Raw genomic sequence first — 13,282 nt, 5'->3', positions numbered from 1 at the left:
AGGAATAACATGTGATATGTCTTTTTCTAATTCCAGTCAACAGCCTTTCGAGCTATGCTGTTTGTCAATAATCTTTTCACCGACCGGGCTAGCCAGGTAGGTAAAATGCCTGCCTGGCAACCCGGTAAAATGCCTGCAAAGGTCGCGGGTTCGAATCCCGCCTCGGGCTTGGATCAGAGTAAATGCAAAAACTTTGGGAGGTGCATTATGGCCACAGAAGCCGATGCACCAACTAACAAAAAAAAATAATAATAATAATTTTTTCAAAGCCAAACTCATGTGAAGATGAGTTTGACTTTGAAAAGATTAGTATTAGATGTTGATCATGGTGGTTTGCTTTATATTTCATCTCCTGGGGCTGGGCATTCTTGAGAGTTTCTTATTCTGAGTGCTATATCACATAAAGCTTCCTTTGCTTTGCTTTGCTTTGTTGTCCATCTGTTAACAAACATCTGTTCTTGAGATCAACACAAACGCCAGCTAATATTACATAATTTCCCAATAAAGATTTTTCCTTGACTTCCATAGAGGTCATGACCTTCAGCTATGGGACCATATATCTTGGAGCGGCATTAGATCAGAGGCTTCTGTTCCTTTAAGAACTGACCAAGTCTTCACATGGAATTTTCTTTGTAGTAGTAGTATGTTGTTGGTAAAGCAAGTTTTTAAGTTTCTGCACCTGGTCCCACAGTAATTCTGTTAGTGTTAGTTCAGGGTTGGCCGTGTCTTATATAAGGCGACCCCTAAACGTTAGTTCATCTCAGTCATGGTTCTCCGTAATGATATACAAAACTCTGTACAATGGCCAGAATAGTGCTGTGTTTGTGTAGTGTGTGTGCTGTTTAGTTGTTTCTAGCCATTTAGCTACCAAGAAGCAGCAATCACCAGGAAGGCTGCTTCCCAGTCTTCCCAGTCCATGCCATGAGTTTCAGTTCCAGTAAGCGGTCCATCATCATATATGTGCTACCCCACCTAGTAGCTTGATCCAAAATTGCTACTTTTCCAGCACGCCGTTTAATTATTGCTTCTATTTTTGGCTTTCTAGCAGCTAATACAACCTGTCTTACCTTACTTACAAGAGCAGTTGCATGTGTATTTCCTAAGCCATCATGAAATGCCAGCTGCATTAGCATTAGTAGAGGCATATGATGCAAGAAAGCAAGCTTATGCAGCATCAGCCAAAAAAAAAAAAAAAAACTTCCATTTCACCCCCTCCGTTCATTCGAAATACCTCTCCAGCTGAGCCTTAAATTTATTTAGGCTATCAACTTCCACAACAAGGGATGGAAGTCTGTTCCACCAGCCAACTACCCGCTGGCTAAAGGCAAATTTCCACACATCTATCCTACATCTGTCTTTCCTCAATTTGAATTTATGCCCTCTCAGGTGATTATTCTGAGCAAGAGGAAGAATCCCATCAGCATGCTCAAACTATTCAAGGCTTTATACACCTCTATCAGATCACCTCACCAGTGCCTAGTCTCCAGACACTAATTTGCAAAACTTAGGCCTTTCTTCGTAAGAGAAACTCTTTGTTCCATTCTCTAATCTTGTTGCCCTTCTCTGTACTCGTTCCAACAGCTCTACATCCTTCTTGAAATGGGGCCTCCAGACCTGTATACAGTACTCAAGGTGTGGCCTGACCATTGCCTTATACAATGGAATAATCACCTCCTTATCCCTGCTAGAAAAATTCTTGTATATCATTGACAAGACACCATGAGCTACTCTTGCAGCCCATCTGCACTGCTCAGAGAACTTCATATCTGCTTGCCTGTAAAGTATGAACACCACACGCATGTGCTGGACTCTCGAGAGGCTTGAAATTTCATCCATGATGTCACTTAAATCCAGTTCTGCTTCTATGTCATCATCAGGTTCTAATTCTGGAGTCTCACCACTTGATTCATCTCTTGCACTTTCATCATCTATTATTGAATCACCTCTCTCTTGGTCTTTATTTAACTTCTCAATGGTACTTGACATGTTAGAGACATTATCAGTGGTGAGCTGTGAACATTTTAACAATGGGCTTGCAGTTTTTCTGCCTTTCTACCGAGTAAATTTGATCGGTCATGGAAGTGATATCATCCGCTGCTTCCACTAGAGGCGTGGATGACGTCACTTAACCATGCGTATAAGTGAATGTGTAAAATGTTCCTAGGTCTATCTAAAAAAAATTTAGAAAAAATCTGGTCGTCATGCCTCGCCTTACGATGATAACTGGATAAGACAGTGGCTGGAGTTCTAACTTTTTAGAATTTTTGAATAATATGACGTCACAATCATGCTTCTTGAAGTTACTATTGCAGTGTGATTGCAACAATACAAATATTTGTCAAGAATTTCTTTTTTCGTCTCGCATTTTCGTTACATTCCATTGTTAGTTGCCCCTAACAGCTGCGTATGTCACTTCAGCTACAAGATCAGTACATCAATCATTGCTATTTTACAGATATGTTGCACTCGCAAGTATACATCTCTTACTTTAGTTATTATAAATCCATTGTATCTTGTCTTCCAGAAATTATGAAAATCTGTGAATGATCAATAAAATATTTACAATAAGAAAGCTCTTTTATTTCGTAATCGATATATTGACACATTTTGGCCTCAGCTGCCCTTGTGCCTTTAAACACCAATACCAATCACAATCAGTAGATATATACAAAACATAATACCTAAAAGAAACGCAAAGGACGTTTTGCATAACAATCTACCGCACATGCTCGTCACATGTGCAACTTATTTATTCGTCTTATTTTTTAGCGATTAGGGAAATATAATGGATACATTTTTTTCATGATAAAATTTTAATATTGCGAATAAAAAATAACATGAAATGTTTCCCATATCACAAATAACATAAAAACTATCACAAAGCATTCCACAATATAAAAACAAATATTACATAAAAAAACAAACTTTCTAGAAAAAGTACACAAAAATCACAGATTACATGAAAAAAAATTATTTCACAAATATTCAAGAAAATTTTATTCTAAAAATTGCTATATAGAATTTACTTCTTTATTGCTGTCTATATATTTGTTGTCGATTTTCTGCTTTGCTCAATAGCTGAGTGATGATTACAGAGGAATGATTTGACTTAACGATCCGGATCAAATCGAAGCAATGGTTTTCCATTTAGATGTATGGTCATCATAATCTGCAATGTGTTTGATTGTCACAATATTATTCATTACGCTGGAAGCTCACCCAGCTTCAGCACTGCTAAACGCAGTGGTTTCAAAGATATTTCTGGCTTTCTTAATTGAAAGGGAATTTCACTCGATTTTAAAGAGAAATTGTCCTCGACAAAATCTCTAACATCATTAATTTTTATTTCATATTTTATCAGAAAAATTTCTTATTCGGTTTTCACCGTCTTGTAACCAAGACAAAAGTTCTTTCATATTCCACGATTTCGGGTAGCATATGTTCTTTTAATGGTAATAGCACACGCTTCTTGATTAGACCGGAGTTCGAGCCCGTCACCAACAAATACAGAGGATACGGAAAGGTCAGGGAATGACCACCGCATATTCCCGGAGCAATATGGCCTTAGTTGCTAATGCTCCTAAAAACCAAATAACAACATAACAATCCTTTAACGATAAAACAATGCATTTAATAACTTGTCATGAGGTAATTTTTTTACTTTCGATTTTGATTCCTTCAAATTCTTTCAACTTCAACATGCTCTCAATTTTAGCTTCATAATTTCCTTCAGAATTTTTCAAGAATTTTTCAGAATTGATAGTTCGAATAATTAATTTATATGCTTTTACCGTTGTGATTCTGTAAAGTTCCTGAAAGGTAAGAGAGCTCCTGCAGGATGTTGATCCTAGTGCTAAATGGTTAAGAAATTCGAAATTTAAAAGTCGATTTAATAATCCGAAATATTTAACTTCTGATTCAAAATGTTTGGATAAAGCGGGATAATTCCTCCAACCCACAATTGCCGTCCGCAAGCTACAAGCTGCTCATCGTGGCCCAAACACATGACCAATCTTTATAGTCTCTACATCAAGTTCTTTAGCAATCATCCTTAATTTGCGCTAGTTTTTTGAATATTGATGATACAGTTTTTTTTTATTTTTTTATTATTGCCTGTATGCCATTATATTTTAGAACATTTTCTACACAGTGAAAGGCTCGACAAAGTTTCAAAATCTGCCAACATTTCACTTTTGTAAAGTTTATATAATATCTTAGTTGCCTCAACCGCCCCCGCCCTCTATGTTGCTACTCTCACTAGTTCTTTGAATACAGTGCAAAATGTCGGAATCACACGGATATGCAGCTACTGTGACCGTGTAAACATAGACAGGAGAAATTTACTGGAAGGCAAGGATCACTCACTTCTCCGAAAAACATGTGCCCATTTGTCGGAGTAAAGGGGAAGCACAACACAGGTTGACCAGAGGCTATAATCCATGTCGAGAATCTTCTTAATCCTCTGATTGGCTATGGAAAGCATATTGACTAGCGCGACTTCTCGGTATATGACTGCAGAGGTTTTACGGACACCACTAACATTGTGAAATGGTAATCCCTTTCACCCTTAATTTGCACTTTCTAATTACCTAAAGGCCAGAGATGAGAACAATGCATACACAGGTGTCTCTCCTGATCCGTTTGTTACATGGAAATTTTCTTCGTTGAACGGAAACTATTTAAATTTAATTACCAAGGGGAATCAAAAAAATTCCCTATAAAGAAGTTCGTTAAACAGAGGGGATTGAGGCAACTAAGTAATTAAATCAAAAATGAAGCAATTTTAAAATACATCTGATCGATTGCGCCATTAAAATGTTGGGAATGGGGCCCCGCTTGCCCCAACGTAATTTCGGCTCTGGATACCCAATAATTGCATTCAGGATTTCATTTGTGAAATAAATTATCGTTTCAACAATGGGCTCGCAAATTTTCAAAGAAAATAACAGTGGGCTGACAAGACCAGTAGTAAGCTATAGTGGGCTCACAAGAGCCCACTATAGCTTACTACTGGTCGTAATGCACAATACATGCTCTTTTCTTATTTCCAACTTTTGCAGAATGCCTTTCACTAGTTGATGAAGGTACTCACTTGTATGTTGGGCATATGTTGAAACACTGATTTTATTGGTCAAAGTTTTACTAATTTTTGCTGCACAAGTCAAAATCTTGCCTTCAGTGTCATTCACTTGGCATGTGCAAATATATTATTTATCATCTTCAGTAACCGTAAAGTATTCAAATACAATAGACTTTGTTCTAGATCCTTTGTTCATTGTAGAGGGCTTCCACACATTTGACCTTTCCGAAAAAAATAAAATGTGCATTATTCGAAAAGCACTCACTGGTTTAGACATTTAAAAAAAAAAAAAAAAGTAAACAAAAAGAACAGGGAAATGAAACTACACCATGAAGCATCAAAGCATATCACATATGTGCTAACCTCATGATTATGATTGACCAAGTTAGTTGTAGCCAAGGAGCCAGTTTTTTTCTTACTGGCTCTGGCTCTAGCTCTAGGCTCCAACTCCAGCTCCACAGCCCTGCACATAACCCACACTGACTGGCCTTGCAATGTCGCGCATACATCACAGAGTACTCAACACAGATTTGTGGGCAACCGCTTGACAGAAACACCATGTCCACTATTCAAAAAATGGCAACAATCATATCGGTAATTAGGCTATTGGCTTGGATTTCGCTAACCTCTTCCAAACGTTGATTTGTTAGAGTAAGTAGCGGGCGGCTGCAGAAAACAGTTCATTCATACTAAACATTTCGGACTGAGTTGTGACGCTAACGTTATTTCGTTGATTCCATAGAGTAAGTAGGGGGGATCATAAAATGTTACATCGTTCATAACTTCAGTTCTAGCTGTTCGATTTTAAAACGGTTCTGATTTCCATCAAAGATGTTTTCACATAAAACATCTTTCATGTGTAAAAGGTACACACGCCTTTCTTTTTTATAACAAAAAGAGCGAATGTAAAAACAAGATGGAATTTATGATTAATTCATAAGGAAAGTGATTGTAAAAGCTCCATCAGGAAATTGCTTTCGCCCCTTTGATCAGGAAAGTTATTTAAAATGTAATCATTTAGTTGAACTGTGAAGGTTATGCTGTTTCTATTGTTGTTTTTTTCTCTTTGATTCTCTACTAAGGAATCATATTGATCATCATTCTTTTCCTCAAATTTTCTATATATTTTCTTGCAATTTATATAAATTACTGGAAATAATTATCTTCATTTTGGAAAAGCATTTTTTTTAGTTTTGTATGCATAAAAACATTTGTATACTAAAAATAATTTCTTTTTGTTTTTTAAGACCCTTCCACTTATGCTTTTTGTGTGTTAAATGTGATTTCAGTCAGCATTTTTTCTTAACTGTTTTTCTCAATGGAAGTTATATGCTAGGTATACATTTCCTAGAAATATATACCATTGCAGGTGCTTTAATTTAATTGCCTGTTATTATCCAAAATTGGAATTAGGTAGGTACCTACTTAATCCCTTTAACTTAAGTAGCATGTTTTAGGGGAGTGGGGGTAGGGCGTGCCGATTAGCGAGGTACTTATATGTTTATAATCTCTTATAAAAATCACAACATTTTCTTATTTTGAGTTTATTTTTCATCCTTTTCAGTTTGTGAACGCATCATGTAGGTGGAATTTTTGAAATCAGAAAAAGGAAAACCGAAATTGTGCTTTAGTGGATGTGTGTTTTATAAAAACAGGCAAAATGAAACAAAAATTCATTGGAAATGTCAAAATTACCAAAAAACCAAATGTGCCGCTCAAGTTACTACGGTAAATAACACCATTGTTAAAACATGGAAGGAGCACATTCATTGTGGAGACGCAGCAGGAGTTGAGGCAGTACAACTTCTTGATACCATTCAAACTTATGCAGAAATAACAAAAATAATAAGCCTCATAGTATTATTTCAAATGTTTCGAGAATCTGTAGCCAAGCAGCAGCCCCTAAGCTTCCAAGTGTAGATACAATGAAACGAATGATCCGAAATATAAGAAATCGAAATTTTGATGGCCAGTTCTTCCAACACGTAGAGACATAGTTTTTACTGAAGAATATAAAACATCATGCAATGGAGAATTGTTTCTACAATTTGATTCTGGACCCAAAGACAATCGTATGTTAATTTTCAGTACGAAAAGAAATTTGCGGTTGTTATAGCGAAGTAGTAGTGGCATGTGATGCAAGAAAGCAAATGTATGAGCTTATGCAGCATCAGCCAAAAAAAAAAAAAAAAAATCACACCATTCCCTCCAAATGCCTGTCCAGTTCCTCCTTAAATTTATTCAACCTATCAACTTCCACAACAACAGATGGAAGTTTGTTCCAGCAATTAACCACCCGCTGGCTAAAGGCAAATTTCCGCACATCTATTCTACATCTGTCTTTTCTTAATTTGAATTTATGCCCCCTTAGGTTCGTAATGTGAACAAGTGGAAGGATCCCATCAGAATTCAGCGTGCTCAACCCATTCAAGGCCTTATATACCTCAATCAGATCACCGCGCAGATGCCTAGTCTCCAGCCCCTGCAATTTGCAGAACTTAAGCCTCTCTTGGTAAGAGGATCCCTTCATTCCCCTCACCAATCTTGTTGCCCTTCTCTGTACACGCTCAAGTAAATCTACATCCTTCCTGAAATGAGGCGTCCAGACCTGTACGCAGTACTCAAGGCGTGGCCTGACCATTGCCTTATACAGAGGGATAATCACCTCCTTTTCCCTGCTAGCAAAATTCCTATATATCATTGACAAAACCCCATGACCTGCCCTGGCAGCCTGTCTGCATTGCTCAGAGAACTTCATATCTGACTGCACAATTACTCCCAGGTCTTTTTCATTTTCTACCACCTTAAGTGTAGTACCACACAGTTGGTACGTTTCTCTGGGGTTACTTCTACCTATATGCAGTACTTTGCATTTGTCAAGGTTAAACTTCAGTTGCCACTTCTTAGCCCATCTGTCCAAATTATCTAGATCCTGTTGCAGTAGCACACTGCCATTACTGTCATTAACAATCCTGCCAACCTTTGTATCATCTGCAAACTTCGACATTAAGCCTGATATGCCTTCATCAATATCATTGATAAATATACACAACAACAGTGGACCTAACACCAAACCCTGTGGGACTCCACTAATAACATTAGTCCAAGAAGAGCAGCACCCATTGATTACCACCCTCTGTCTTCTCGCACTTAACCATCCTTTTATCCATTGTAGCAACTTACCCTTAATACCATTCTGCTCCAATTTGTACAATAGTCTTCCATGCGCAACAGTGACAAAAGCTTTCCTGAAATCCAAATATATGATATCAAAATTATTTTTTGCATCCAGTTCCTTTGTAATCACATCATAATATCCTATCAAATTTGTCAGACAAGACTTTCCCTTAACAAACCCATGCTGTGTCTGAATTATTGCTGCAGTCTTGTCTAGATGAGCCTGCAATGCATCTTTAACCAGCGACTCCATTATTTTACCCGGAACAGAAGTTAAACTAACTGGTCTGTAATTATTCGTGTCACCCTTCGATCTCCCTTTGTGAATTGGGGATACATTTGCACATCTCCAGTCCGTGGGAACCTCCCCTGAGTCCAAGGATGCTCTCATAATTATGGCTAATTGTTTGCTTAGTTGCTTTGCCGCCTCCTTTAATATAACTGGATAGATCCCATCGACCCCAGGTGCTTTTCTTACGTTTAACTTCAACAATTTCTCTTCCACTTCGCTCTCAGTTATTACAGGATCATTAAGCACCCTGCTACAATTTGATAACCTTCTGCCATTTTCAAACCTTAATAATTCCTCACGTGTGAATGTAGATGCAAAATACTCATTCAATTTGTTTGCTATCTGAGCAGGATCATCAACAGTCGAACCATCGATGTCAAGTGGACCAATCAGATTCATCCCCTTCCTTTTTGAGTTTATATAAGTAAAGAAATCCTTGCTGTTTTTCTTAGCATCTTTTGCCAAGGATTTCTCGTAATCTGCCTTCGCCTGCCTCACCTCCTTTGTGACCTGATTACAGATTAACTTATATCTGCCATAGGCTTCTGAGTCGCTTGATAATTTATATGTATCCCATGCATTTTTCTTCTCTGTCACGAGTCTCATTAGTTCATTTGACAACCATTTAGGCCTAAACCTTGAACAATATTTCTTAATAGGTATGAAACTTTTAGTAGCTTCCACGATTAATTCCTTGAATGCTTCCCACTTAGAATTTACTGTTGGTAACATCGTCAGTTGATCCCACTGTACAGAATTTAAAAACTGTCGGAGACCACTGTACTCGCCTTTACGGAAGCAAAAACTCTTTCCTTTACCCCTGATGGTAATTAAATCTTTAAGTAAATCCCACGTCAGTACACTGTGATCACTGCCACCTACTGGTTCTTTTATCTGGAAATTCCTAATACATGAATGATCACTGCTGATAACCAGATCAAGAGTATTACTTTCTCTGGTTGCCTCTCGAACATGCTGCTGCAGAAAACAATCATCCAATAAATCCACAAATCTGACTAGTGTGTGAGTGCCCAACCCACAAGTTCCAGTCAATATCTGGGAAATTAAAATCCCCCATTATAAGACATTCAGATTTACTAGCCCACTCTATTTCTCTGTACAATTGTTCATTGTACTCATTCGAGTCATTAGGCCTATAACACACTCCTACTCTTATTTTTGCTTTCGCAGTGCTTATGTCACACCAAACAGACTCAACAGTGCACTGTTCATCTGTATCAACTCAATGCACTTCTTTTGATTTTATGTTTTTCTTTATTAACAGCATAACACCTCCTCCCTTCTTATCCTGTCTATCCTTTCTGTACACATTGTACTCCCCAAATTCCAGTTCGGCATTCCTTATATTTGTGTGACACCACGTCTCTGATATCCCAACAGTATCCGCCTTTGATGTCTTGACCAACACTTCAAATTCATCAAATTTATTTACTATACTTCTAGCATTGGTATACATGCAAGTATACATGCACCTATTCCTATTCCCAGCCACTCTAACACATCCCATATACCCACCTGTTTCACAATGACTGACATCCGTCCGTGAAACCCCCAACACCCCTCGTTCCAGGTCGCTACTTATTCTAATAGAAGTTGTGCAAGAATCACCTACACCTCTGCCTACGGCTACTGTTAAACTATTAGTCCTTGTATCCCCCCAAGCTATCAGTTTTCCGACCCACCTAACACTGCCTCGATAGCATCAGCAAATATTCTTGCAAGTGAACACTGGTATGCCGATGGGATTTTCAAAACTGTTCCCTTACTTTTTTATCAGCTGTATACGATATATAGATTCAAGGACAAAATACAGCTTCCATTAGTTTATGCATTATTGCCTAACAAGTCTGAGGAAACGTATGTATCTCTACTACAGCAGCTGAAAGTATTGGAACTGGCTATGTTCCCGCAATCAATAACTATAGATTTTGAGACTGCGGTGGTGAATGCTTGCAGAAGAGTTTTCCCTGACACTTCGCAACTCCACTTTTCACGATGTGTTTTTCGTTCCATTCAGAATAATGGATTGAAACAACGTTATGAAACTGATGCTAATTTTGCTTTAAATATGCAAATTTTAGCAGCAATTGCATTTGTGCCCACTCCAATTGTGACGGTCGTTTTTGAACAATTGTGTGAAAATGGTGTTTCTCCTCCAGAATCGCAAGAAGTTGTTGATTATTTTGAGGATACATGGATTGGATGCCCAACCAGACGACATCTTCGTCGACCACCAACGTATTCCCATGAAATGTGGAAAGTACGCCAGCTTGTTCTAGAAGGATTACCAAGAACGAATAATTCTGTTGAAGGGTGGCATTGAGGATTTGAGGAACAAGTCGCTGATTATCATCCCAAAATTTGGAAATTTATTGATGCCATTAAAAAAGAACAAAGTATTAACGAAATGCGCATTGAACAATATTTAAGTGGAAGTGATACGGGCAACAAAGAAAAGAAGTATCGTGATTGTGATGAACGAATTAAAAGGCTTGTTAGTGCATATGATGAACGGGGTGATATTGTTGATTATCTAAGAGGTATAGCGCATAATATTTCTTATTAATAATTTACATACTGTGTTGTAAATATTACAGTTTCTTAGTAATTAATCATCCCAACGTGACTGATTCTGAAGATTGCATAAACATTCATTTTGAATTTTTGCAGTGTACTATGACATACCTAATGTTATAATTAGTTTAGTTTAAAATTAACCAATTGTTATATTGTTCAAATAATGGATTTTTTTACTATTTTTGTGATACATGTAACTATTAAAATACATAATCTACCTATTAAATTACATATTTCCATACATGTGTTTTTTTTTTATTTCCGTACTATTCCCTAACAGTTTATAGAATTCCAAAAATATGCTAATTATAGCTTAAGGCAGAAACTTAAATAAAAAATAGCTTTTTATGATTTGACCAAACACATCTCATTGCTTCTAGACGGTAAAACGCGATAAACTGATGCGGCGGTAAATTGCTGGTGATCAATTTTCTGGACCCCAGAGATGATAGTGATGAATGACAGAATTTTTATATAAATTTTGCATCATTATGCACAAATTACATTGTTCTTATGTGAATTATATTATATGAAAGTTACCATTGATAACTTTATCAATGGTAACTTTCACCATAATCTGTGGTTATATTTAAATGATGTATGGCCAGCCCCTTACTGGCAATCACTTATTTTTATCTCCATAATTTGTGACAAGCACTTTATACTAAAAATTCATGTTCAAAATTGTAAAAGTTTCATCCCTCTGTTTCCTTTAATTTTCACTGTCAGCATTGTATTGTCTTTGAAACTTAAGTATCACTGCTGATATTAAAAACTCTTGTTTTTAGTGAGAAAACACCTATTTTATTATTGAGAACTGAAGAAGAAAGGGCAAAGCTACTTGAAGAAAGAATACTGTTGCTGATTACATCAGTGGTAAGAATTATTATAGCTTTTTTTAAAAATTTTTTTTTTTATTGAAATTTAGATGTTCATCTGATTTTTAGGCCTCATTCTTTCAGCATATACAGGGTGTTTCAAAAGTGATGGTCAACAATTTAAAGGTGAACTGTACAGACTACAATATGCAAAAAAAGCCTAGTAAATATGGGTTCTTAAGTGAATTGTTTTTGAGATATTGCACATTTCTAGTTGGGACTCACCACTGACAAGGTCAACTGTACAGAGTTGGAATCCACCACTGACTTGTTTGTTTAGGTTAGATTATGCTCATTCTCTCTCTTTCCCCTTTCTCAATGCTCTGAGAATAGCAGGCATATTAGTACTTGTCAACATGGAAAGAGGTTATAGCAACGAAGAATATTCGGACATGCACTTCATGTATGGTAAAGCCAATGGTAATGCACTCGAGGCTGCACGTTTGTACCATAAGCAGTTCCCCGCCAAAGGCAAGCCAACAGGTGCGCATTCATCAGGGTACATCAACACCTTAGAGAACGTGGGTGCTTCGCACATGGAGTATGAGCAGGTAGACCCAGAAGCATAACACCTGATGTTGAAGAAAGGGTGTTAGAAAGAATAGAACAAAATCCAGGAATTTCGACAAGGAGGGTTGCTCTGCAAGAGCAACCCACTGAGTCATAGCAGTGTGTGGCAAATTTTACATCACCAATTACTATACCCCTCCTCGAAAACAGTTCATTTGCGGCCTGATGTTCACTGGGATTTTTTTGCTTATTTTAGTTTGTACTTTTCACCTTTAAATTGTTGACCATCATTTTTGAAACACACTGTATATATATTCTGCTGAAATTAACTTATTACATGTTAACATGCATACACAGGTACATTATTGTATTGTATAATTGGCTTTTATGCTCCACATTTTTTAATATATATATATATATATATTTTTTTTTTTTTTTTTTTTGTAGTTACTTTATTTTATGAATGCATGACATTTTATATCATATACCAAACTAAGTTATGCTAAAGATAAATTTTCTAATGTTAGTGAGAAACAAGATAGGTTGACTGAGATGTCAGTTAGCAGTAAAGGCTTTATAATAGTTTACAAGTTACAAGTTTAACTCTTTTGAAAATATGTGTCTATATGCATTTTATGTGAGGGCTTACTGGAGTATGTTTGTATGAGTGGATTTTCAAATTTGTTTCGGTGAAGTATGTTCATATACATCTGGATGGCCTCAAAACTCTACAAGTAATTGATACCA

At 36.9% G+C, this 13,282-nt stretch overlaps 1 protein-coding gene across 1 annotated transcript in view; it reads left to right on the top strand.

Annotated features, from left to right (window-relative positions):
• The window catches only part of LOC150082021 (uncharacterized), a 320,259-nt gene that overhangs the window by 93,083 nt on the left and 213,894 nt on the right, over nucleotides 1-13,282 (top strand). Inside the window, exon 6 of the mRNA XM_090380398.1 lies at nucleotides 11,936-12,023. Coding sequence (XP_090236524.1) covers nucleotides 11,936-12,023 — 88 coding nt within the window. The remainder of the gene's footprint in view (nucleotides 1-11,935; nucleotides 12,024-13,282) is intronic.

The sequence above is a fragment of the Mastigoproctus giganteus genome, chromosome 8, assembly GCF_048544385.1.
Source record: "Mastigoproctus giganteus isolate SK-2022 chromosome 8, ASM4854438v1, whole genome shotgun sequence".
NCBI lineage: Eukaryota > Metazoa > Arthropoda > Arachnida > Uropygi > Thelyphonidae > Mastigoproctus > Mastigoproctus giganteus.
Note: the sequence above shows the minus strand (reverse complement) of the source record. Positions and strands in the feature narration are given on the sequence as shown.